Source organism: Rana temporaria, chromosome 1 (genome assembly GCF_905171775.1).
Source record: "Rana temporaria chromosome 1, aRanTem1.1, whole genome shotgun sequence".
Lineage (NCBI taxonomy): Eukaryota > Metazoa > Chordata > Amphibia > Anura > Ranidae > Rana > Rana temporaria.
The window spans coordinates 283,445,013-283,470,683 of record NC_053489.1 but is presented as its reverse complement, the minus strand read 5'-3'; the positions used below and the strand labels follow the sequence as shown (position 1 = coordinate 283,470,683).

Genomic DNA, 25,671 nt, shown 5'->3' with positions numbered 1-25,671 from the left:
TCGAGGGGGGTGAGCCTTCTTGTTAGGCAGTTTTCTGCAATAGAAGTAAAAATTGATCAAGAGGGTTGCTATGTCTTTATTTTATGTTCCCTTTACGGGACTAAATGTATTCTGGCAGGGCTGTACATTCCTCCACCCTTCTCGGCTAGTCTCCTGAAAATATTAACGGACTTTATTGCCCGTTTCCCGGGCATACCGGTCTTGGCCTTTTGGGATTTTAACAATTATCTTGACCACGCTAAGGACAGGCTCTCTGCCAGAACGGGGGATGGTGCGCAGAGGCGTGGTGGGCCTACCCCATTTGCCCGCTTGTTATTAGAACTAGGCCTCACAGATGTTTGGAGGATACGTAACCCAGATACTAAGATGTATTCATGTCAGTCTGCTTCAGTGGGGGGAATATCCAGAATTGATTTGGGGTTGGGGAACGACCGTCTCCTACTATTGTTGGACTCATCACAATATCATCCCCGACAGGTCTCGGATCACTCCCCATTGTCGATAGATATTCGATTTGGGGCATCAAGGGGCAATACACTTTGGAAACTTAATCCATTTTGGCTGTCACTTATATCGAACCCTGACCCGATACCGGAAATCCTTATGACTTTTTTCAGACATAATATAGATTCCACGACTATAGATGTGGTTTGGGAGACTGCTAAGGCATACCTGAGGGGACAGTTTATTAGAGTGATTTCCCAGATTAAAACTTCTACTAAAGAATGGGAGATGTCAGTTTTGGAGGAGGCACGTTCTTCAGAGGCCAGATATGCCGCTGACCCCTCTGATGACACAAAACGGTTGTGGCTTGCGGCTCAATCCATGCTTAGGGACTTATCTTTGCAATTAGCTGAGAACAAGCGCTTTTTTCTACAACAAAGCCACTTTGAGGAAGGGGAAAACACGGGACATAGGTTAGCACTACTAGCTAGGTCACAGTAGTCGTCTTCACATATAGTGTCCGTGACTGATGCCCGTGGGGCACCTTGTTACTCTACTAAAGCCATCACTGATGTATTTAAACAGTTTTTTCAGGATATTTACTCATCTAAGGTCAGGCCTACCTGAGACAGCATCTGTACATTCTTGGATAGATACCCCATGCCATGCTTGTCCACTTCGGACTCTGCCCTGCTTAATGCCCCCCTGACGGAGGAGGAATTAATTGGAGGCATTGGCTCATGCAAAAAATGGGCGGGCACCTGGGGCTGATGGATTACCGTCAGGGTGTACAAGCATTATGCAACACAACTTACCCTGATCCTCCTAAAAGTTTACAATCAAGCTTTTGAGAATGGGACTCTCCCTTCCTCTATGAATGAGGCCCTTATAGTGGTACTGTTGAAACCCGGTGAGGACGCTCTTTCACCTGACTCGTACAGACCAGTTTCGCTTCTCACATTCGATGTTAAGTTGCTAGCCAGGATTCTGGCGAATAGGTTAGCTGGTTGTATTCAAAAAGTGATACATAAGGATCAATCCGGGTTCATTCCCACGAGATCTACGTCCCAAAACTTACGTAGGCTATTTCTAAATCTGCAGGTCCCTACTGACAACTTGGGCAATAGGGCGGTCCTCTCTTTGGACGCAGCCAAAGCGTTTGATAGTGTGAAATGGCCCTATCTGTGGGAAGTACTGACTAGGTTTGGGGTGGGTCCCTCCTTTTTAAAATGGGTTCAGCTGCTATATAATTCCCCATTGGCAAGACTACACATTAACAACGACATGTCAGAGTCCTTCCGACTCGCTAGGGGCACGCGTCAGGGGTGCCCGTTGTCGCCCCTGTTTGCCCTCGCACTGGAGCCTCTGGCCATACATATTAGAGAGTCATAGGACATTATGGGATTTTAAAGGGGTTCGCGGAAGGATGTTGTATCCCTATACGCAGATGACACACTGATTTACCTGGGAGACACAGTTGGGTCCCTACAAAATGTGATGAGCCTGATAGCTGACTTCGGTCAGCTGTCGGGTTTCAGCATTAGTTGGAATAAATCGGTGCTTATGCCCCTAGATCCTTTGCTGGGACCCTTGCCTGACTGTGCAAAAGATATTGCTGTGGTTGATGAATTCCGTTACTTAGGCATACAGGTGACCCCGGACCCTACTCAATACCTTGATCGGAACATGTCTCCGCTACTTCAGAAATTTAGGCTGAAATGCTCTGCCTGGAGAAAACTGCCACTTTCAATTACTGGGAGGGTGAACTTAATTAAGATGGTTTGGGCCCCTCAACTCCTTTACATCTTTCACAATGCTCCAATTTGGATAATGCACAGATGGTTCTCCCGAATAGATGCCCAGGTCAGGGACTTGATTTGGGGTAACAAACCGGCACGTATCAGTCTGCGTTCTTTGCAATTGGCGAAGGACCAGGGTGGTATGGCGGTACCTCACGCCAGATATTTTTTTATAGCCTCTCAGCTTCAACAGTTAGGTAATTGGGGGGTGGTGGACGAGTCTGACCCAGTTAGGTCCCTGCTGGTGCTTGCGAACTCTTCCAGTTCTGACACATTTGGAAGCAGGCTTTACGCACCTTACGAATACCCTACCTACTATTGGACTATTGAACACCCTATGGAAATACGTCTGATCTCTCATTAAAATGAAAGGGGTATGTCCATTCACTCCATTATGGAGGAATTAATATTTTAAGGAGCTTTTCAAACTTAAGGGTTTTGGCCCCTGGGAGGAAGCAGGGGTTCATTACATAGCACAATTATACTCTGGTACAGTGTTCAAATCTTTCACGGACATTAAAGAGGAGTTTTCCCTACATAATTCCCAATTTTATAAATATCTCCAATTAAGGCATGCAATACAATGTGAGGGTAGAGTGTCTTCGTTTGCGCAGATTGTGCACCCTTTGATGAAGGATGTATTGTCAATGGATGATATGAAGGGTATGATCTCAAGGGTATATGCTAGACTACTTAATTCCACGCATGACGCAAGTAAGCTCCCCTGTAGGAGAGGATGGGAACGTGACCTGGGGCCCATAGATGGGGACACTTGGGAGCTATGTCTGACTTCAGCTCCTCTAGTGTCAGTGTCCGCATCGCAGAGGCTGTCTCATCTCTATCTTCTACATAGAGTGTATAGAACCCCGGCCCGCCTTCACAAATGGGGACTTAGAGATTCACTGCTATGCCCAAAATGTAATGCTCACACTGGGGATCTCTTGCATATGATGTGAAAGTGCCCAAAACTTTTCAGGTATTGGAAATATGTCCTCAACACTATCTCACAAGTGTTCCAGTTACCAGGCCTGCAGGATCCGGTTGTGTGCCTACTTGGTGCCTTGGAGTTACCCTCACTATCACTGAATGGTCATGTTGCTATTCTATGTTTACTCTATGTTGCCCGCAAGGCAATTGCGAGGCTCTGGATTACTCCGAGTACTGACGGGCGGACAATGGGTGACTCGGTCAATAGTCTGTTAATACGTGAGAAGCTTACATACCAACACCGTAATGTTCTGAAGAAATGTTATTCAATGTGGCAACCATGGTTAGAAACTCTGGGATTAGGTCCTGTAAAGTTAGTAAGAGACAGGCTACTGCAGATGTGATATGTTCCCTATGAGAGCGTGCAGGGTAGGTAATGTACTATGATTGTTGCTGGAGGTAGTAAGTGGGGGGTGTTGTGGTGGTGGCTCCTCTTCTGCTGCTATGTTTGATGGTTGGGATCCTACTTCTTACTGGTGGGATACAGCGGTTATATTTTTCTTTGTTTTTGTATTGTTTCTGTTTTGGATTTATTGACATATCTGTTGATTATTTGTCGACTAGGAATAATAGGGAATACAGTCGAGTTTCATACTTACATTATCCATTGGTTCGCGGGCAGCAGAGTATTACACAGTGTTTGTCCTTCTTGTCTCTTACCTGTAACATCATGAAGCATTTCACTACTGTGTATGTACACCTAGTCAGAATGTCACTCTTATGTTATTTTATTTGTGCTTGTAGCTTTTTTATCTTCCCCTTGTGCTGCAAATGCCATTGGACTGTTTGTATATGTGATTGTAATTTATTTTCTGTCAATAAACTTGCTTTTGATTTAAAAAAAAAAAGAGGTATATTGGAGAATCAGAAATGCCAAAGATATCGGAAGAAGCTATAAGAGAACTGGACACCCCAATTAGTATAGATGAGTTTACTAATTTGAAATTGGGGAAGGCACCAGGCCCGGATGGGTATACTCTGTCATATTACAGACTGTTTGCTGAGAGACTGGCCCCAAGATTTATAGCGGCTTACAATTCACTATGCAAAGGGAAAAAATATGCCGACAGACTCTTTTAGCGCATATAACAGTGATCCCCAAAGAAGGAAAAGACCCTTCTCAGTGTTCTAGTTACCGCCCCGATCTCCCTGCTTAATGTAGATCTTAAAATATTTACAAAGATTCTTGCTATGAGACTAATAGAGCATATCTCAGAATTGATACATCCAGATCAAGTAGAATTTACGCCGGGAAGAGAGAACACACAGCGGGTAGTAAATGCGATCTATTTAGCTCAAAAACAACACAGACTAATGGTACTAGTTTCCGCGGATGCGGAAAAAGCATTCGACAGAGTAGATGGAATGTTTTTGAAAGCAACTCTACAACATATAGGCCTGGGAGAGGGGATGATGAGGTGGATTACAGAAATATACTTGAGTCCTAAGGCTAGAGTAAAGGTAGGGGAGAGAGTTTCGGAACCATTTTCTATCTATAATGGCACACGTCAAGGATGCCCACTTTCGCCTATTTTTATTCTGATAATCGAGCCATTTTTGAGGAAAATACGGGCTAATTCAAACATTAAGGGCTTACCCATCAAGGGAAAAGAACAGAAAATTGCTGCGTACGCAGACGATTTTTTTTTTTCTTATAACTTCTCTTATTATTTCTTTACCGTCATTATTAGCGGAGTTGCGTGGGTATGGAGGGATCTCCAATTTCAAAGTGAATTACGGGAAATCAGAGGCAATGGGGATTGAAATGAATAGGCGAGTATTACAGATGATTACTCCACAATTTGACTTTAGATGGAATGATTCCCATATAAATTACTTGGGGATAAAAGTATCTAAGAATCTGAATAAATTATATGAGCTTAACTATATAGCAATAACGAGACAGATTAAACTGGATTTCCAGAGATGGGACAGGGAAATTTTTACCTGGTTTGGAAGGACAAACATTGTAAAGATGAATGTGATGCCAAAGCTCCTATATCTCATACAAACATTACCAATTAAGATTCCCCCCAATTTTCTGAAGGTTTTGAGATCAAGGTTCCTGAGGTTTATCTGGGCAGGAAAACCGGCAAGAGTGCGTAGAACTATTTTAACACTTCCAAAAGAAAAAGGAGGGATTGGGGTCCCGGATCCAGTGAGATACCATGAAGCCTCTCATTTAGGTAGAGTAGTGGAGTGGTGTGGGACAGGCGAGAAGAAACCGTGGGTTCAAACAGAACAGGCAGCAATAGACATACCCTTAGAGGGATTTGTATGGATACCAGAAGGAGAGATATCAAGTGAGGAAACACCCGACAATAGGTGCCACTCTAATAGCAATCAAAAAGATATTTAAAAAAACAGATATTTCAAGGTACCCTAGTCCGATGGCCCCAATTTTGGGTACACCGGCTTTTCAGCCAGGCCTTATAGATTCTAGATTTAGAGCAATACGTCAGAGAGGCATCAGTAGGATTGTTCATTTTTCTAGGAATAATCAGTTAATGTCAAACAATGAGATAGAACATAAAATAGCATCAGAATTAGATTTCTTAAGGAAGATGCAATTAAATGCTTATATCAGAACTCAATCTAACACGTATACTGAAGTTAGATCACTGACAAGTTTTGAAGAGACGTGTCTGAAAGGAGAATCAATAAAACACTCTGTCATATTTTTACGCTAAATTAACTGAATTAGAAGCCCCACAGGAACTCACCTTTCTTAGGGACTGGGAGAGGGATCTGGGCGTAGTATTTTCTCAGGAGCAGATAAATAGGATTCTGAGGTATAATCATAAAGCATCAGTGGCAAGCAGATACCAGGAGGGGGGATACAAAATCCTTACCAGATGGTACAGAACACCAAAAGTCCTACATCGGATATATCCCCAAATAACAGAAAAGTGCTGGAGATGCAAGGAAGCAGAAGGAACTACTGTATACTATATATATTCTGGGAATGTGTGAAAATCCAAGAATTTTGGAAAATGGTAGGTGAAAATATAGAATTAATAACAGGAATAAGACTAGGAGAGAACCCGGACAAATATTTATTGTTTGATATCCCAATTTCAGTTGAAAAATATAAAAACTCTTTATTGAGACATTTGCTGGTGGCAGCAAGGGCGTGTGTCCCAGTCCTGTGGAAATGTAAAAATCCTCCATCTAGAGCACAATGGCTTGCAAGAATTGCAGAAATCCAACAAATGGAGAATCTCACTCTGACAATGAAAGATCAAGATGAGAGGTACAGAAAGACATGGCCCCCTGTCAGGAACGTTACTTACCGAGGCCAAGATGCCAAGGGCGGCTCACCTTTGCGACTCGATGCGATCCACCCGCTGGAGTTTGAGACAGAGGGAAGGACGCACCGGGTCCAGTGGCAGGAGGGAATCCAAGGTGGACCGGGAACTGGATAGCCGAAGCTCACTGGAGGCTGTTCAGAAGCAAACAGGAAATAGTCCAAACAGAAGGCTGAAGAATAATCCAGAGAACAAGCCAAGGTCAAGGGGTTGAGAAGTCAGATAGTCCAAAGATCAACCCGGGGTCACAGGGTTGAGGAGAGCATCAATCCAGAGAGCAAGCCAAAGGTCAGGTAAAACAGGATATCCATAGATAAGGTTTCCAGTAGCAAATACTCCAAACACTGACAACGAACCAGCAATTTGCGAGGAAGGGGCTGGCTTAAATAGGCCGCTCAGGTCACTGATTGGTCCAAAGTAGCACGAGTTCAGAACCAGGCTCCGACGGACAGCAAGAAGAATATCGCTGAGCAGTGGCTCAGAGGCAAAGACCCGGACCAACAACGGAGAGGCCCTGGGTTCAATTCCACCCAGAGCCAACTGGGGCGCGACCACGCCTCGCTGTCTGTTTGGCACAGTAGCGATCATGACACCCCCATATATGGCATATAGGGAGGGCACAAGGGCCAATGAGTAGGTAAAAAAATAAAAATAAAAAAAGACTGATGGAGAAGGAGGGATGGGGGGGAGACGGAACGGAGAGAGAGGGGTTTTATTCTTATTTTATTTTTTTGAGAGAGGAGTGGGATTGGAGGGGGAGGAAAATGGGAAAATTAAGAGTGTACTAAGTTTGGAAATAATTAAATGTATTTAATGAAGTGTAATGTACTGGCGGAATCAAGACTATGTAGAAGCGTGTAAAGGAAAAATTGTGTAAACTAAAGAATTTATAAAAAAAAAAATGTAACACTTTTATGGATTTTTAACTATTGTATCATTTTGCAGCAAAGGTTGCATCAAGCAAACCAACTTATTTTGCTGAAAGATTCAAATTGTCAATGAAGGTATGTTTTATTTTTATTTTTTTATTACTGCTCACAATAAAGGCTAGAATCCCAGAAATTAACAAGCACTGATGTCCTAATGTGCTCCAACATTAAGTGGCCTTTCCCTTTTTTCCCCCCAGTGTTCACTTATGTTGCGTTTTTAGGGCACACGTTAGAAAGAACCCAAGAAATGGACATGCACCTTTTTTTTCCAACATAGAATATAAGATTGGGTATAATCGGGTATTGTGGTGCCCTGTAACCTTGTGCATCATTTGTGGTGTCGCCACTAACAATGAATGGCAAGGCAATGCACATGTTCACATCAGATGTATGAGTAGGCCCTAGCCCCCAACACAAATATTTGGAGCAGTGATTTTGGCCTTTGATTAAGGTCCCCTTGTGTAAAGAGGCCCATGACAGTATTGTAAACAAATGCAGGTACAGATCTCCTTATGTATAGCACCAAAGATTATCACCGGTTTAGTTTAGGGCCTCAAGCATACTTTCAGGATGTGTTTAGCAGACCGTGTACTCCATGCACTACATTTTTTTTTTTTTTTTTTTAGCTTTATAGCACTGACAAGGTGAAGATCCCACCTTCCATACCTATGGAAAGGTTTAAGAGTGCCAGTTAACTCAAAAGGAAGGTCTTTATTAGAGATTTCAAAACGTTGCATGTTTTAGTGATTTTCTTTTTCTGTAATACCATTTCAATAAATAAAAACTACCAGGTGATCCTGCCACCAGTAGCTTCCTCATTCCCTCTGGCGACACTTTGCAGGCTGATCTTCTCTGCATTTTTTTTTTTTTAAACACATGACCACTAATTCTTCAAAACGCTCTTCAGTCTGGGTAGAAGACTGGCATGCACGGCAGCAACACCAACAGGTCACCTGCTGCTCTTAGCCAGCCTACAGACCAGGGCCCTGAAGTGTGGAGAAGATGGGTTGCATTCCACGAAAAAAAGCTAAATAAGGGATTTATCTTGTAATAGTTATTTATTTGTGGTGGTGTCGTGTTCCCAACCTAAATGGCAATACTGATGTAGATGAGTTTACTGACGCTGTAAAGTGTTCTGGAAAAACATTGCTGCGGTGTCCTTCTCAAAATGCTAGTTGCCTGGCTTTCTAAATAACTGACACAGAACAACTCAAAACTTGTGAATTCATTATTGCTCAGGGTTTTTAACTTTATGCAAGCCAAAGGACATAAAGGCCAGGTAACTAGCATTTTCAGAAGCGGGCAGCCTATGTCTCTGTTCAGGTTTCTCTTGGTGCACATTAAAGGAGAAAAATTATGCAAATTATAACTGGCTTCAACATGCCATTGACTTCCCCCTGTGAGGTCAAGCTTGATAGGTGTGTTATGCAGATTTTAAAGAGATCCAAGAATAAGTTTGATTTTTCATAAAAAGCTTGCTGGGTTTTGAGTCCCCAGGGGTACTAGATAAGAAGAAATGGTAGATAAAGGGATTTAATGCCTGCTATCTATTTAGGTTGCATTGCAATATAGGGAGAGGCACTTTAAAGGATTGTCTAGTCATTTTCATATTGCTTGGCATATAAAAAGTATAAACTTTGGTGTAAATCAATGTGTTTATGGCATTCTTTAGCAATATCCCTTTCAAATAGTCTACAGTTTTGTTTTTCTTTTATATTAGGGACCTGGAACCAGACCTAAAGACTTAATTAGGCTTCTGGTATCTCGAAATGAAATTGACCTAAAAGAGATCAAATATCTCTATAAGAAGCTGTATGGAAAATCCCTGCGCCAGGCTATTAAGGTTGGTATAGGTTCTTATTCAACATTAGGATCCTGTGCAAAAAAAAAAAAAAAAATATATATATATATATATATATATATATATTGTAATGTTGGGGTGATTTAGCATCTGGGTAGAGCATACCAGTGAGCAGCAGAGTCCACGCCAGTTGTGCTTTTTAAGGGTTTGTTGACCCACTTTTATTAAAAGAAAGAAAAACGTCCATCCAGACTTTCCCACGCAGGGGGTTTCAAGTTTCTACAGCAATAAAGAACTGGTCAAATGAAAATGCCAAGCCAACTGGCTCTCTTCAGAAATACAGCCCCCTAGGCTTACACTTCAGCCCTCTTGGCCACGTACCTAAGTACTTGTACAAATCACTGTAACTTCTCTCAGCTTCTGTGCTGCTCAGCCCACAGCTTTGGGTCCTCTGTCTATACCATGCAGACCTGCATGCTTCTCCCTTGCTTGCCTGCACTCCTCGGGAGTGTGGAGTCCAGAACACTGGTCTTGATTCTACTATAAGCCCAGGACCCACCTGCTCAATCAACCAGCCAGACTCTTGGCTGTTTCCAAAACCCGGTCCCAGGATTGGAGATTCCTGCCTATTTGAGAGTCCTAGGCGACCATTACCAGGACAGGGAACTGGACTATCACATACCCCCCCCCTTTGTTTCGATCCAGAGGGAGGAACACCAGCACCCATCATCATGGTTGGGACACCTCTGTGCTGGCTGTCAGCCACATAGGCCCAACCTTTTTTCCGGGTGCGCTTCCAGGTACGTCCCACCCTGGATCTTAACCAGCTATATTTCCCTGCACTCAGCCTTCTCCCTCTTCTTTTGGGGTTCCATAAGCACTTCCTCTTTTGAAATTTAAACCGGTCACCCCTGGTCTTTCTACCAACCCTTCTGCCTCCACGCTTCAGGTTCCCAGGTTTCCCAATACCTTTGGACACCACACTGTCATGTACCTTTAACAAATTATTTGGTTCATCATTGATATACATATTCAAACCAACTTTACGCCTCTCAATGTTGCAAAAGTCACCAATGCCTTTTTTTTCAGTATTTGCTAGGGCAGAGTCTGCAGAGGGCACACATACCAGAGGGTTGCCATCACCCACGGGAACCTCAGAGGACGTCACCTCCTCGGGGTTCACCCTCTCTGCAGGCAGCTGTCCTACCACTTGACCTGTTCTGATACCATCTGTATTTTTATCCACCTGAAGAGACAAGTTCTCTTCTGATCCACATACAATTTTTACTGCACTTCTTATCCGTTTATCACCTAAACCAAACATTGGACTGGGGACCCCAGTCTCTTTAACCATCTTCGGTTGGGCCCCAGTTAGGATTTCTGCTGCTTTCTGGTCCACATTTGGCCCTTCCATCTCATGTGATAGTACCACTGGTACAGCATACAGGCCCTTCACCGACAACTGACCAGTACCATCTTGAACCATAGCAGCAGAAATGCCTTCTACCTGGCTGTTAGGTGGTGAAACCTCAGACACTTTCTTTTTGCCAAAGCCTCTCCCATAAACCTCTTGTACAGGAAGTAACCCATCAGCATACCTAGAGGCGACTTTTAACACCAGTAATACAGTCATAAATAAACCATTTTTGTCTTGTCTTCCATTGTGCTGTACCACCTGCCACTCAGGGGTCCACCTAATGGTACTCCGCAGTACCAGACTGTCTGACTGTGGTGGAGACACCCCAGTATAGACTGGCTGTACATCCCAAAGTGTAAGCATCTCCTTTAACACTTTTGTTAGAAAGCATACCCTTGGCTTCGGATTGAAATCCTTCCTGGGGACTTTCCTGACACTGGGAATGCAGACAGACTCAATTGCTGAGACGCGAGAGGTTGCAAGGTTTAATGAAACCTTCTCCCAGCTGGAGACGACCACAGCCTGGTGCTCTATCAGAGCGCTGCCAGGTGCTTGACTCACACCCAACTTCTCAGGTTCAGCACTAATGAACTGCTTCACATTACCATTGACAACATCACTTTGATACGCTACGTCAGCATCATTTTTGTAGGTTGTGGACAAAGTGTCTGCTGTGTGCTCGCCCTTATATGGTCCATATTTCTCACGAGTGTTAACCCCTGCAGCAGCCACCGCGCCCTCTGGTATAAGCTGTTCTGCCATCCCTCCTGCTGGCACAGCAGAAACTTTGTCCACCTTACTTTTATGCATGAAAGCCTCATCTATCAGGGACATTAGATTTTTACCCCAACTATCCCAATCTGTTGTAGCTGTGCTCCATTCATCGGCGCTCCTTAGCCCTGATCCATCCGCCCAAGGACACACATTAGAACAGATGGGTTTAGTTGCAGATTCATTACCCAAATTACAAATCATGGCAGACTTCGGTAACACATGTTCTAGCACCACAGGTTGCAATACACCACAACCACCACCACCTTGCTCGGGCGGCGCTTCATAAGCCTCACACACCTTTGCATTTTTCACATGTTGTTTTAACCCACCATTTACCTGCACATTCTTAGTACTAGCAGCTTGCACTAACACATTACCATTACACAGTACAGTTCCATTCTGTCCCACCAGAGTGACATACCAGTTGTCCATGGCAACCTCCGACTTCAATACATGAAGTTCCCTGGAGATTTCTGGGGACAACTGTGCTGTCTTACCATCAGTTGCTACAGGCAACGGCCCATTTGTGACAACAGCTTTTGCTCTGAAAGAACCTGGGATTTTCCCAACAGCAGCAAACTTTTCATTAACCATAACACTTATAGCATTTTTAGTTTGTGCAGGCTGTCCTAGCCCACTGCCTACTTGAGACTGGCAGACATTAGACACAACACTTTTAGTCATCAATACAGGTTCTGTTTGGACTTTAACCCCTGCATTCCCACTTTGTAGGGAGAAGTAATCTTTAAGCACACATTTAGTGGCCCCACTAACTGGAGTCACTCTCACATCATCATGGACAGTCTCGTAACCAGTTCTTTTATACCTGCAATCAGCAGTCCCAGACATCATTTCATTAAAGACAGTCTTACCCACTGCAGTAGTTGGGGTCACCATCTTCATTTGAGTACGTTGTCTTAAACAGTCCTCAGCCACACATTTACTGGCCAACTCCCCCTGGTGGCCATGGGATGAAATCGCACCCCCTGCAGACACAACAGAAAACTCCTCCTTGTTGCCAGGGGTGACGGCAAATATATTTTTACAGGAAACTGGCTCAGCATCATTATCTCCAGGTGCACCCCAGAATCTAGGGCAAGACAACATTTTGTGCCCCAGCTGGCCACATTCCAGACATGGAACAGGACGACTTTTCTCTTGTGCGTTTCTCTCCTGATAATTCCCAGCTGGCAAGAACGCACAGGGCTCTTTGTGGGGACGTTGAGGCAAATCTCTCCTGCAGCTTCTCTCTCCAGGCACAACTTCCACTCTTGTTGTCATGGGAGATCGCACTCTCCCTGCAGAGCTTTGCTGGTTCTCTCCAACATGCTGTATTGGCTTCTCCGGAAGCCACTTGTCACGACCCTTGCAGGCAAGCACACCCCATGGTCCACAGACAGCCCGACTGGCCTCCTCTGTGTTGCTATGGGCAACCACTCTCCGTCCTGGCTTTTGGTCAGCCTCTCTTCTGGCACATAACACAGGATTTGCAGACCTTTGTTTTGCTAGGTAACTTTGCATTGGAGCCAGGGACAAAGGGCACTTGGAGACTGCATGCCCCCACTCGCTGCATCGCAAACAGCGCACTTGGTTTCCTGTCTTGTCAGGGTTTCCCACACTGCATCTGCTGGACCCTGTCTCAAGCTGTGTCACTTTCACAATTTTCACAACAGCTGCTGGTTTAACTGCAGCAGCGTTGCCAGGGGCAACAACATCCCTCTCCCAGGCATGGACATTTGGCAGATCTCTCTTTTTATCAAAGGTTGGCTTCGCTTCCACTTTAGCTTGGTCCAATCCTGCCAGGTGTCGCTTACACCAATCCACTGCAGATTCAAACGCTGGTGGACGCTCCACATTAGCTGTCTGTGCACTCATTGCACCAGGGTTGCTAGGGACAACAGCAGCCCTCTTTTCCCTTGGAAAACTCTGTTCAGGCATGTATGGGGTTCGATCAGGCGGTAACAACCCCTCCAGCCTCAGAGCTCCATCTATCATCTCAGCCATTCTTGCTTCTTTTAGGCGTCTTGATCGCCCCATACTCACAATCACTCCGAAAAAAATGTGCACAGTTCAGCAACAAATTAGAGCACTGTCTCTTTAAGGCTAATCACCTTTCTCTTGCAGGTTCTCCTCACCTGCACACACACAGGTTATGCAGTTTCTGGCAATAGCTCACTGGTATTTGCAAGGATCTTCAGTCCATGCCCGCATTCTCCACCAATTGTAATGTTGGGGTGATTTAGCATCTGGGTAGAGCATACCAGTGAGCAGCAGAGTCCACGCCAGTTGTGCTTTTTAAGGGTTTGTTGACCCACTTTTATTAAAAGAAAGAAAAACGTCCATCCAGACTTTCCCACGCAGGGGGTTTCAAGTTTCTACAGCAATAAAGAACTGGTCAAACGAAAATGCCAAGCCAACTGGCTCTCTTCAGAAATACAGCCCCCTAGGCTTACACTTCAGCCCTCTTGGCCACGTACCTAAGTACTTGTACAAATCACTGTACCTTCTCTCAGCTTCTGTGCTGCTCAGCCCACAGCTTTGGGTCCTCTGTCTATACCATGCAGACCTGCATGCTTCTCCCTTGCTTGCCTGGACTCCTCGGGAGTGTGGAGTCCAGAACACTGGTCTTGATTCTACTATAAGCCCAGGACCCACCTGCTCAATCAACCAGCCACACTCTTGGCTGTTTCCAAAACCCGGTCCCAGGATTGGAGATTCCTGCCTATTTGAGAGTCCTAGGCGACCATTACCAGGACAGGGAACTGGACTATCACAATATATATATATTATATATAATATATACATAAACACAGGCGTCTGGCCACAAAGTGTTGGTCTTGCACAACCTTTTGATCTATAGAACGCTGATTGTGCCTCTGTGCTCCCTTTTCTGCATATACTCTTCCTGAAACTTCCATGAATTACTACAGAGGCATTATTGCTCCGAGTGTATTTAACTGCCAGCTGAAGTGAAAAATAGTGTGTTGGAAACTGCTGCAGACCTGACTTGCCACTTCTAGTAAGATTTTGGACCCATAATTGAGCCCTTTTTTAAACATGATTTGAAAGCTTTAGAAATCCATGATTGTCCTAATACAAAACTGTAGGCTGAAGCATTGGTGCCTCCGATGCTTGGGTCTAGAACATTTTATCCAGGGGCTTTAAACTGGAGCTTAAGCTTCTGCCTCGGGCTTCATGCCAACCAACCTATCATCTTCTCTGCAAAGAGCAAATCTTCCCACTGCCTTCGAGCAGCTATTTGCTCATGGCATTCCTAAATAGTTTTGGTAGCATCAAGGATGATCGCTAAATCGGTACATCTTTGCCATCAGTATATTGAATAGTCCTCATAGTTTTGGGGCCAGTATGACTCACCCACAGGTAGAAATTTTTCATTTGGGCTGAACTGTCCTCATACAGTAGTACTGTATGAGGACAGTTCAGCCCAAATGAGAAATTTCCCTGAAACCCACAGAATTATTTTTATCACAGCTTGAGTATAGACAAGACCCTGGGGAATCCAAGAGCCTTCTTTATGACCTACTAGCTGAATACCCGGCGTTGCCCGGTCTTCCTATCTTAACCTTTTGGGGAGGAAAATAATAGTAATATAAATATACCCATCTTTTATATAAGGGTGTAGGTAAGGGTTAATTTAACTGTCAAATATTTTTATTTGGCATATAAGTAATATGTGTACCAGGTATTATGGAAATATCTCCAGGCGTACAGAAGTTATGTGGGAACATACATTTCCCATTGATTTGCATGGGACTTTAAACAAAAACCCCGACCCTCACAAATGGGGGTAGTTAAGGGATAAATTAACTATCCTATAGTTTAAGTGGACATATAAGTAACATGTGACCAAGTGTTATCGAAATATCTACAGCCGTTTGAAAGTTATGAAGTAACATGTATTTCCCATAGAGTTGAATGGGAATTTAAAGGAAAACCCCGACCATGGCAAATGGGGGTGGGTAAGGGTTAAACCACCTATCCTATGTTTGTTGCTGACATATACTGTAAGTAACATGTGTGCCAAGTTTCATGTTAATATCTTTAGCCATTTGGACGTGATGCTGGAACATACATACATACACACACTGAGTTTTATATATATAGATTGGTTCTGCATTCATTTATCCCTGTTCATCTCCCATGTTCACCTAGAAAACACTGGCAGTGAACAATTTATTGATCTTATAATCCAATATATATTGATATGTAAAATTGTGGTTTATCTATTGAATTTTACTGTTAATACACATAATTAATACACAATCTTTACATTTACAGGAACAAAAACTGAAAGAAGTCTATGAAACCATTATGATGAGCCTTTGTGGCCCTGACAACTAGAAAGCATTTGATTTATAAAATCTGTAGAAGGTTAGCTGGAAGTACTGCATTTTATATTTACTATGGAAAAAGATTTCAATGACCAAAAAAATGCAAGTCACTGTAAGCATAAATCACATATGTAATAAACTTGTTAATGTATATAGTGTCCCATTTCTTTGCTGCACATTTTTTATGTATTTTTTTTCTCATTCGATCAGATAGAGAAGGGTGTAATGCACCAAATACATACCAGACACTTATTTTCTTGCCCCAGAAAAAAACCTGAGGTTCTGGTATGCATGTAATGGGGAACCCACATAGGGGGGGGGGGGCAGTTCCCTAAAAATCCATACCAGAGTCTTATTCAAGCATGTAGCACAGCTGGCCAGGAAAAGGGGAACCATACAAGGCCATAAGTTTGAGTGTACCTTGCCTGACTTCTCTAGCAAATGTTTGCATGTTGATGAGGACAAGGGCTTCTAAACCCACATCCTGCCCAATGGACATAGGGGCTAATTGGAATCCAAAAGCCCCCTTTTAAAAGAGGTGCCTAAAAAAGAAAAAAAACTCTTTACCCCAATAAGGATATCACAGGTTTAAAAGTCCTTAACCTCTCACCAACCATGTAATGCATGTGTGGTGGCCGGTGGGGTTTGTGATGCTCTGGTGTCCTCTCCTCTCTGCTCCTCTTGGCGCTAGGCATCCAATAGGATCGGGAAACTGGTTATTATATTAATTTGCTGTTTCAACACACCTGGGTGGGCCCTGGTCACATCTTCTGCAATCTGAGTCCACCCTATTCTGAAGACTATTATAGTCTCTGGCACGAATCGGGTGCTTAAAAAAAAAACTGGCTGCTGTAATTCATGCGCCCGTTGCCCTGAAAGGGGCCAGACACGTAAATAGGGGGTTGCTGCAGATTCATGCTATGCATAAATCTATTCACTGCATAAAGGGGGTGGCAAGGGGGGGGCAGCACCCAGGCACCCCTGGTGTGCTTTAATGCCCACACAGTGCTGAGTGTGCTCCCAGTACAGTGACTGAGCATCACTGTCTCTAGTATTAACAGCAATCTGATCGTGTGACCACAGTGACAGGTAGTGCTCACATGATTGATCATTCATTCCCCTGCACGTAAAGAACCAGTTAAAGAAATGCCAGGGTGGGAAAGGGGCTAGGAAAACAAACATTTAAATCCATGTAGATCTCATTAATCATGTGGGAATCACTCCACAGACACTGTCATGTACCCAGGCCCGGACTGGGACAAAAAATAGGCCCGGGCATTTTAGACTGAGCAGCCCGGGGGGGGGGGGGTATACGCGGCGGGGGTTAATGATGGGATGCCCGCACAGAGAGAGAGACTGCTCCACATTTGTGGCACAGAGAGAGAAATCACTCCACATTGCTGGAACAGAGAGAAATCGTTGGACATTTCCCATTGTTGTATTGAAGTCAGTTGATAGATCGGAGTCTGTATAACCAGTCTGCACATTGAAAGGTTGAAATTTCTGCTGAACTGGCAGATTTTCAATCTATGATGGCCTAAGTCCACCAGTCTCTGAGTTTAATAATATCCTCAAATCTTCTGAAAGGGGTTCTCAACTTAGGTTTAGAAATTCACTTTGAACTCCACCTTATTTCCAGAACTCTCAATATGTATTAGATGTGCAAAGAATAAGGTGAGAGAACATCTAATACCTATAGAGAGTAATGGAAATAAGGTGGAGTACAAAGTGAAATATCTGGAGGGACTGGCTGAGGTTAAAACAGGCAGGGAGGAAATTAGGCATCACCTCCTTACTGTCTGTCAAATGCCTCTGAAAAGTGACATGAGAATTGATAACTTTTCAGTGGAGTATTTGTGAGTGCAAGCCTTTTGGCTCACACTGGTGCTCAACATTTTTTTGGGGGGAAGCAATCAAACTGAACAAAAACATCAAATGCAGCCACTGTGCCCCATTATATGCAGCCACTGTGCCCCATCAAATGCAGCCATTGTGCCCCATCAAATGCAGCCACTGTGCCCCATTATATGCAGCCACTGTGCCCCATTAAATGCAGCCACTGTGCCCATCAAATGCAGCCACTTTGTCCCATCAAATGCAGCTGTTGTGCCGCATCAAATGCAGCCACTGTGCCCCATCAAATGCAGCCACTGTGCCCCATCAAATGCAGCCACTGTGCCCCATCAAATGCAGCCACTTTGTCCCATCAAATGCAGCCACTGTGCCCCATCAAATGCAGCCACTGTGCCCCATCAAATGCAGCCACTGTGCCCCATCAAATGTAGCCACTTTGTCCCATCAAATGCAGCCACTGTGCCCCATCAAATGCAGTCACTTTGTCCCATCAAATGCAGCCACTTTGTCCCATCAAATGCAGCCACTGTGCCCCATCAAATGCAGCCACTTTGTCCCATCAAATGCAGCCACTGTGCCCCATCAAATGCAGCCACTGTGCCCCATCAAATGCAGCCACTGTGCCCCATCAAATGCAGCCACTGTGCCCCATCAAATGCAGCCACTGTGTCCCATCAAATGCAGCCACTGTGCCCCATCAAATGCAGCCACTTTGTCCCATCAAATGCAGCCACTGTGCCCCATCAAATGCAGTCACTGTGTCCCATCAAATGCAGCCACTTTGTCCCATCAAATGCAGCCACTGTGCCCCATCAAATGCAGCCACTTTGTCCCATCAAATGCAGCCACTGTGCCCCATCAAATGCAGCCACTCTGCCCCATCAAATGCAGCCACTGTGCCCCATCAAATGCAGCCACTGTGCCCCATCAAATGCAGCCACTGTGCCCCATCAAATGCAGCCACTGTGCCCCATCAAATGCAGCCACTTTGTCCCATCAAATGCAGCCACTGTGCCCCATCAAATGCAGCCACTGTGCCCCATCAAATGCAGCCACTGTGCCCCATCAAATGCAGCCACTGTGCCCCATCAAATGCAGCCACTGTGCCCCATCAAATGCAGCCACTGTGTCCCATCAAATGCAGCCACTGTGCCCCATCAAATGCAGCCACTGTGCCCCATCAAATGCAGCTACTTTGTCCCATCAAATGCAGCCACTTTGTCCCATCAAATGCAGCCAATGTGCCCCATCAAATGCAGCCACTGTGCCCCATCAAATGCAGCCACTTTGTCCCATCAAATGCAGCCACTTTGTCCCATCAAATGCAGCCACTGTGACACACCCTCCACCCACTCGCTGTCTGACCGACACTTACCCCATCTTAGTGGCCGGTCAGGCATGAATCTATCCATTTTACATATGGGGGTGGCATAATGGAGGGGGCAGTGCCTGTGTGCCCTTAATGGACAGGCCGCCACTGTGGAGGTTTTCCATAGCCCCAGTCCCTCAGACTTCTAATTAGAAATTGTGCGTTTTTGCTGCATTTTTTGGAATTGCACCACAGATGCAGGACTTTTTGTGCACTTTCAGGACATGCAGCAAAAATGTACAACCTAATAGAAGTCTATGGGACTGGAGGGTAACATGCCAGAACTGCAGCTAAACTGCAGCTTGCCAGTGTGAACCCACATCATAACATCTAGGAGGGCAAGAAACTGTCACAGGCTGCTGTAATATAACACTTAATATGCAGAGAGGGGGACGTGGCCAGTGGACAATCCACAACTTGTGGCAGGTGACGTGGCCAGGTGATTTGGCAAGTGGATAATCCACTTGTGGCAGGTGACGTGACAAGTGGACAATCCACAACTTGTGGCAGGTGTCGTGGTCAGGTGACGTGGCAAGTGGACAATCCACAACTTGTGGCAGGTGACATGACCAGTTGATGTGGCAGATGACGTGGCAAGTGGACAATACACAACTTGAGGCAGGTGACGTGGCAAGTGGACAATCCACAACTTGTGGCAGGTGACGTGGCCAGTTGACGTGGCAGGTGACGTGGCCAGTGGACATTCCACAACTTGTGGCAGGTGACGTGGCCAGGTGATGTGGCAGGTGACGTGGCCAGGTGACGTGGCAGGTGACGTGGCCAGGTGACATGGCAAGTGGACAATACACAACTTGAGGCAGGTGACGTGGCAAGTGGACAATCCACAACTTGTGGCAGGTGACGTGGCCAGGTGATGTGGCAGGTGATGTGGCCAGGTGACGTGGCAGGTGACGTGGCCAGGTGACATGGCAAGTGGACAATCCACAACTTGTGGCAGGTGACGTGGCCAGGTGACGTGGCCAGTGGACAACCCACAACTTGTGGCAGGTGGCGTGGCCAGGTGACATGGCAGATGACATGGCAAGTGGACAATACACAACTTGAAGCAGGTGACGTGGCAAGTGGAAAATCCACAACTTGTGGTAGGTGACGTGGCCAGGTGATGTGGCAGGTGACGTGGCCAGGTCACGTGGCCAGTGGACAATCCACAACTTGTGGCAATTGACGTGGCCAGTTGACGTGGCAGGTGACGTGGCCAGTGGATAATCCACAACTTGTGGCAGGTGATGTGGCCAGGTGACGTGGCAGGTGATGTGGCCAGGTGACGTGGCAGGTGACGTGGCCAGGTGACATGGCAAGTGGACAATCCACAACTTGTGGCAGGTAACGTGGCCAGGTGACATGGCAGGTGACGTGGCCAGGTGATGTGGCCAGTGGACAATCCACAACTTGTGGCAGGTGACGTGGCCAGGTGATTTGGCAAGTGCATAATCCACTTGTGGCAGGTGACGTGACAAGTGGACAATCCACAACTTGTGGCAGGTGACGTGGCCAGGTGACGTGGCAAGTGGACAATCCACAACTTGTGGCAGGTGACATGGCCAGGTGACGTGGCCAGTGGACAATCCACAACTTGTGGCAGGTGGCGTGGCCAGGTGACATGGCAGGTGACGTGGCAAGTGGACAATACACAACTTGAGGCAGGTGACGTTTCAAGTGGACAATCCACAACTTGTGGCAGGTGACGTGGCCAGTTGACGTGGCAGGTGATGTGGCAAGTGGACAATCCACAACTTGTGGCAGGTGACGTGGCCAGTGGACAATCCACAACTTGTGGCAGGTGGCGTGGCCAGGTGACATGGCAGATGACGTGGCAAGTGGACAATACACAACTTGAGGCAGGTGACGTTTCAAGTGGACAATCCACAACTTGTGGCAGGTGACGTGGCCAGTTGACGTGGCAGGTGACGTGGCCAGTGGACATTCCACAACTTGTGGCAGGTGACGTGGCCAGGTGATGTGGCAGGTGACGTGGCAGGTGACATGGCAAGTGGACAATCCACAACTTGTGGCAGGTGACGTGGCCAGTGGACAATACACAACTTGTGGCAGGTGACGTGGCAAGTGGAAAATCCACAACTTGTGGTAGGTGACGTGGCCAGGTGATGTGGCAGGTGACGTGGCCAGGTCACGTGGCCAGTGGACAATCCACAACTTGTGGAAAATTGATGTGGCCAGTTGACGTGGCAGGTGATGTGGCCAGTGGATAATCCACAACTTGTGGCAGGTGACGTGGCCAGGTGACGTGGCAGGTGATGTGGCCAGGTGACGTGGCAGGTGACGTGGCCAGGTGACATGGCAAGTGGACAATCCACAACTTGTGGCAGGTAACGTGGCCAGGTGACATGGCAGGTGACGTGGCCAGTGGACAATCCACAACTTGTGGCAGGTGACGTGGCCAGGTGATTTGGCAAGTGCATAATCCACTTGTGGCAGGTGACGTGGCAAATGGACAATCCACAACTTGTGGCAGGTGTCGTGGTCAGGTGACGTGGCAAGTGGACAATCCACAACTTGTGGCAGGTGACATGGCCAGTTGACGTGGCAGGTGACGTGGCCAGTGGACAATCCACAACTTGTGGCAGGTGATGTGGCCAGGTGACGTGGCAGGTGATGTGGCCAGGTGACGTGGCAGGTGACGTGGCCAGGTGACATGGCAAGTGGACAATCCACAACTTGTGGCAGGTGACGTGGCCAGGTGACATGGCAGGTGACGTGGCCAGTGGACAATCCACAACTTGTGGCAGGTGGCGCACTCGGCCAGCTCAGTGGCCTTTTTGCAGGACATTAGAGCAGCCCAGGGGGCAAATGCATTCTTGCAACCCAGCCCAGTCCGCCCCAAGGGCCTTGGTACACCTCTGGGTAGAAGTGACATGCGGGCCGCCGAGGGCCGTTCGCGGGCCGCGATCGGCCCGCGGGCCGCCAAGGGCCATTCGCGGGCCACTACCGGCCCGCGGGCCGCCCCGGCCCACCGGGCATATGCCCGGTATGCCCTATGGCCAGTCCGGGCCTGCATGTACCTGATGGTGGCGAGCCCAAATTGCAGAGGAAGGCCTCCCTTATGGCTCCCACTCGTGGCCCCTGGTAATGTAACAGAAGGCACAGGAGAAGGAGTGGCACGGGAGCCTGGCAGGATCGACAGAGGAAGTGATGGATCAGATGCCTGGATACTTCCTCGCAGGAAATGGGATACAGGAACAGCTCAGCAGACTAGATCAGTTCAGCAGACTGGACCAGGAATAGCTTAGCAGACAGCAACAGCTCAGCAGACTGGATCAGTTCAGCAGACTGGATCAGGGATAGCTCAGCAGACAGGAACAGTTGAGCAGTTGAGCAGACAGGAACAGTTGAGCAGACAGGAACAGTTGAGCAGACAGGAACAGTTGAGCAGACAGGAACAGTTGACCAGACAGGAACAGTTGACCAGACAGGAACAGTTGACCAGACAGGAACAGTTCAGCAGAATGGATCAGGAAGAGCTCAGCAGATGGGAGCGGCTCAGCAGACTGGATCAGAACCAGGAACAGATAGGACCAACACAGGCATAGTCAGACAGGCCGGGTCAGATATCAGGCAGCAGCAGAGGTACAGAGGTGCAGGCAATGGTGTCCCTATGGGGGGGCAGAGGGGGCCCTGACCCCCCCCAACATTATGCTGTGCCCCGCCATAATTGTTTTTTAATTTTTTTGCATTTTTTGTATTTTGCTCGGGCCGCCGCTGGAGTAACACAGTCTCTCTTGAGAGGGAGAGCATCCCCAGTCAGCCCCTCCCTCTTCTCGCTGACACTGCATAATGCGAGCGCTCACACAACCACAGCCGCCCAATCTGCTCCTTCCCCTGCATCCTCATTGGCACGAAGAAGAATGAGTTGCAGGAAGGACTCCATGAGCACTGTGGGGGGGGGGGCAAGTCTTCATCTCAGTAACTGAAAAAACAGACTGATTTCTCCCATCCTTAGGACAGGAGAACCAGCCTGTAAATTCCGAGAGTGGTGACTGCAAGCTGAGCCGAGTGTCAGTCTATGACACTCTTTCGCAGCCCAGCGAGTCCAGCCACCCCCTCACTCTCCTCACGTACGAGCAGGGAGGAATACAGCTCCTCCTTCCAGTCCCACTCACACTATCCCGGCGTGCTGTATCTGAAGAGAGGGGATGTGTGGGCGGGAAATATGAAAATCAGCAGCATTCCTGGCTGTGCGTGAATGATGCTTGAGATTCTAGCCTGGACCGTGGGTAAGTGCGTGCACTGCAGACGGCAGTACACTGTAATCACTGAACTGCATTATCTCCATCCGTTCTCTCCGCCATCTGTCTCCCTCCCCCTCTCCTGTTCTTTCAAGACATTCACAATTTAACTTTCACTTTCAGTTAGGCAGGTAATATACGGTGCAAATTTCTTTCCTGCATCCACAGATTGCAGGAAAGAAACTTGCATGATTCCCCCATCAACACAGACTGTGCTGACAGGGGAATAGCCCTCCTGCCCAGCAATTGTATTCTCCCGACAAACAGTGATTATCACTAGTGGCTATACAGCAACCACTAGTGGTAATCATAAGAGAATCTGCTGATTAATGGTTCAAATCTCAGGCAGTTCCTGCTGAACCAGCTGAGGATTCCCCTTCAGGAGCATACCAGGCCCTTAGGTTTGGTATGGATTGTAAGGGGGAACACCTACGCCGAAAAAACGGCGTGGGGGTGCCCCCAAAAACCCTTATCCGAGCACGCCGCCTGGCCAGTCAGGAATGGGGGTGGGGACGAGCAAGCGCCCCCTCCTGAGCTGTACCAGGCCGCATGCCCTCAACATGGGGGGGTCGGTGCTTTGGGGCAGGGGGGCACTGCACCCCCCACCCCAAAGCACCCTAGGTCCCCATGTTGATTGGGACAAGGGACTCTTCCCAAAAACCCTGGCTGTTGGATGTCGGGGTCTGCGGGCGGGGGGCTTATCGGAATCTGGGAGCCCCCTTTAATAAGGTGGCCCCCAGATACCGCCCCCCCCACCCTATGTGAATGAGTCCGGTGTCCCCCCCCCCCCCCCCCCGGCAGAAGACAGCTGTAAAGTCCGGCTCCCTCCCCTGCAGAAGACAGCGGTGACGTCCGGGTCTACCCCCCCTGAAAAAGAGCTTAAAGAAGAAAGGGGGAGGGGGCCCCCGGCAGAAGACATCGGCTCCCCCCGGCAGAAAACGGCAGAAAAGACCGGGCCCACCCCCACCTTGTAAAAGAGCTTAAAGAAGAAAGGGGGGCCCGGCAGAAGACCCCCCCAGCTGACTAATAAATTACTTAAAAAATCTGTATATTGTGTTTTTTGAACTTAACATTTTTCCCTCAGGTGAATGGGTAGGGGTACGATGTACCCCATACTCATTCACATAGGGTGGGGGGCCGGTATCTGGGGGACACCTTATTAAAGGGGGCTCCCAGATTCCGATAAGCCCCCCGCCCGCAGACCCCGACAACCAACAGCCAGGGTTGTCGGGAAGAGGCCCTTGTCCCCATCAACATGGGGACAAGGGTGCTTTGGGGTGGAGGGCACCCACCCCCCCATGTTGAGGGCATGCGGCCTGGTATGGCTCAGGAGTTGGGGGCGCTCGCTCGTCCCCACCCCCATTCCTGACCGGCCAAGCGGCATGCTCGAATGAGGGTTTGGTATGGATTTTGGGGGAACCCCCACGCCGTTCTTTCGGCGTATGTGTTCCCCCTTACAATCCATACCAAACCTAAGGGCCTGGTATGTTCCTGAAGGGGAACCCACGTCATTTTTTTTTTCAAATTTGGCGCGGAGTTCCCCTTCATGATCAGCGTAACTTAAAAAAGATTCTGCCATTCAGGTGCTCCTCTTCAAACCACGCAAAGGCAGCTACACCACTTGATATTTACCAATATTTTGCCGGCGTAGTGAAGAGACGCACCTGAATGGCCGAATATGCCGTTCACGCATGCGCAGTACACAAATAAACCTCCCGCAGGTTTAAATGTACTAGCAGACGCAGCAGCTGTTTTTTGCAAAAGTCACTTTCACTTTCTATTCAGGCCGTATAAGTTACACAACACATGTCACTACACTTCCCCACATCATCCCACATCCCCCCATAATAAACTCACCCCCAAACACTTTTTATTTAAATTTCTAGATGCCGTGCGCCACTATGGACCACACCGTGTGCCCCCTCCTGGGCGCATTCGGCATTATAGTAAATTCGGAATTGCGCTGCATTGCCGGCGCATTCCTTTAGTAAATGCCATAACGGCCGTTGCGCATGATTCATGGCGCAAAGGCTTAGTAAATCAACCCCAATGTGTTGTTCAAACGAGGCACCATTGGTTTCTGAGGGACAAATAAATTTAACCAAAGCCCTATATTTGTATTACCCCACTGAATAGAGGGATGTACAGCCATTTTTTGTCTAAGACCCCTTTCACACTGAGGAGTTTTTCAGGCGGTTTAGTGCTAAAAATAGCGCCTAAATACCACCTAAAAAACTCCTGCCCTGTAGTCTCAATGTGAAAGCCCAAGGGCTTTCACACTGAGGCGATGCGCTGGCGGTGTGTTTACCGCTCCTCCACTACTCCCTCCCATTGAAAACAATGGGACACTGCAGTATTACCACCGGCACTGC

At 47.1% G+C, this 25,671-nt stretch overlaps 1 protein-coding gene across 3 annotated transcripts in view; it reads left to right on the top strand.

Annotated features, from left to right (window-relative positions):
- Nucleotides 1-15,962, top strand: part of LOC120943174 (annexin A1-like) — a 111,535-nt gene extending 95,573 nt beyond the window's left edge. For all 3 annotated transcript variants that reach the window (XM_040356338.1, XM_040356320.1, XM_040356328.1), the window contains exons 11-13: nt 7,484-7,542; nt 9,188-9,310; nt 15,759-15,962. In XM_040356338.1, coding sequence (XP_040212272.1) covers nt 7,484-7,542; nt 9,188-9,310; nt 15,759-15,821 — 245 coding nt within the window. In that variant the 3' untranslated portion in view covers nt 15,822-15,962. The remainder of the gene's footprint in view (nt 1-7,483; nt 7,543-9,187; nt 9,311-15,758) is intronic.
- The last annotated feature ends 9,709 nt before the right edge of the window (nt 15,963-25,671 follow it).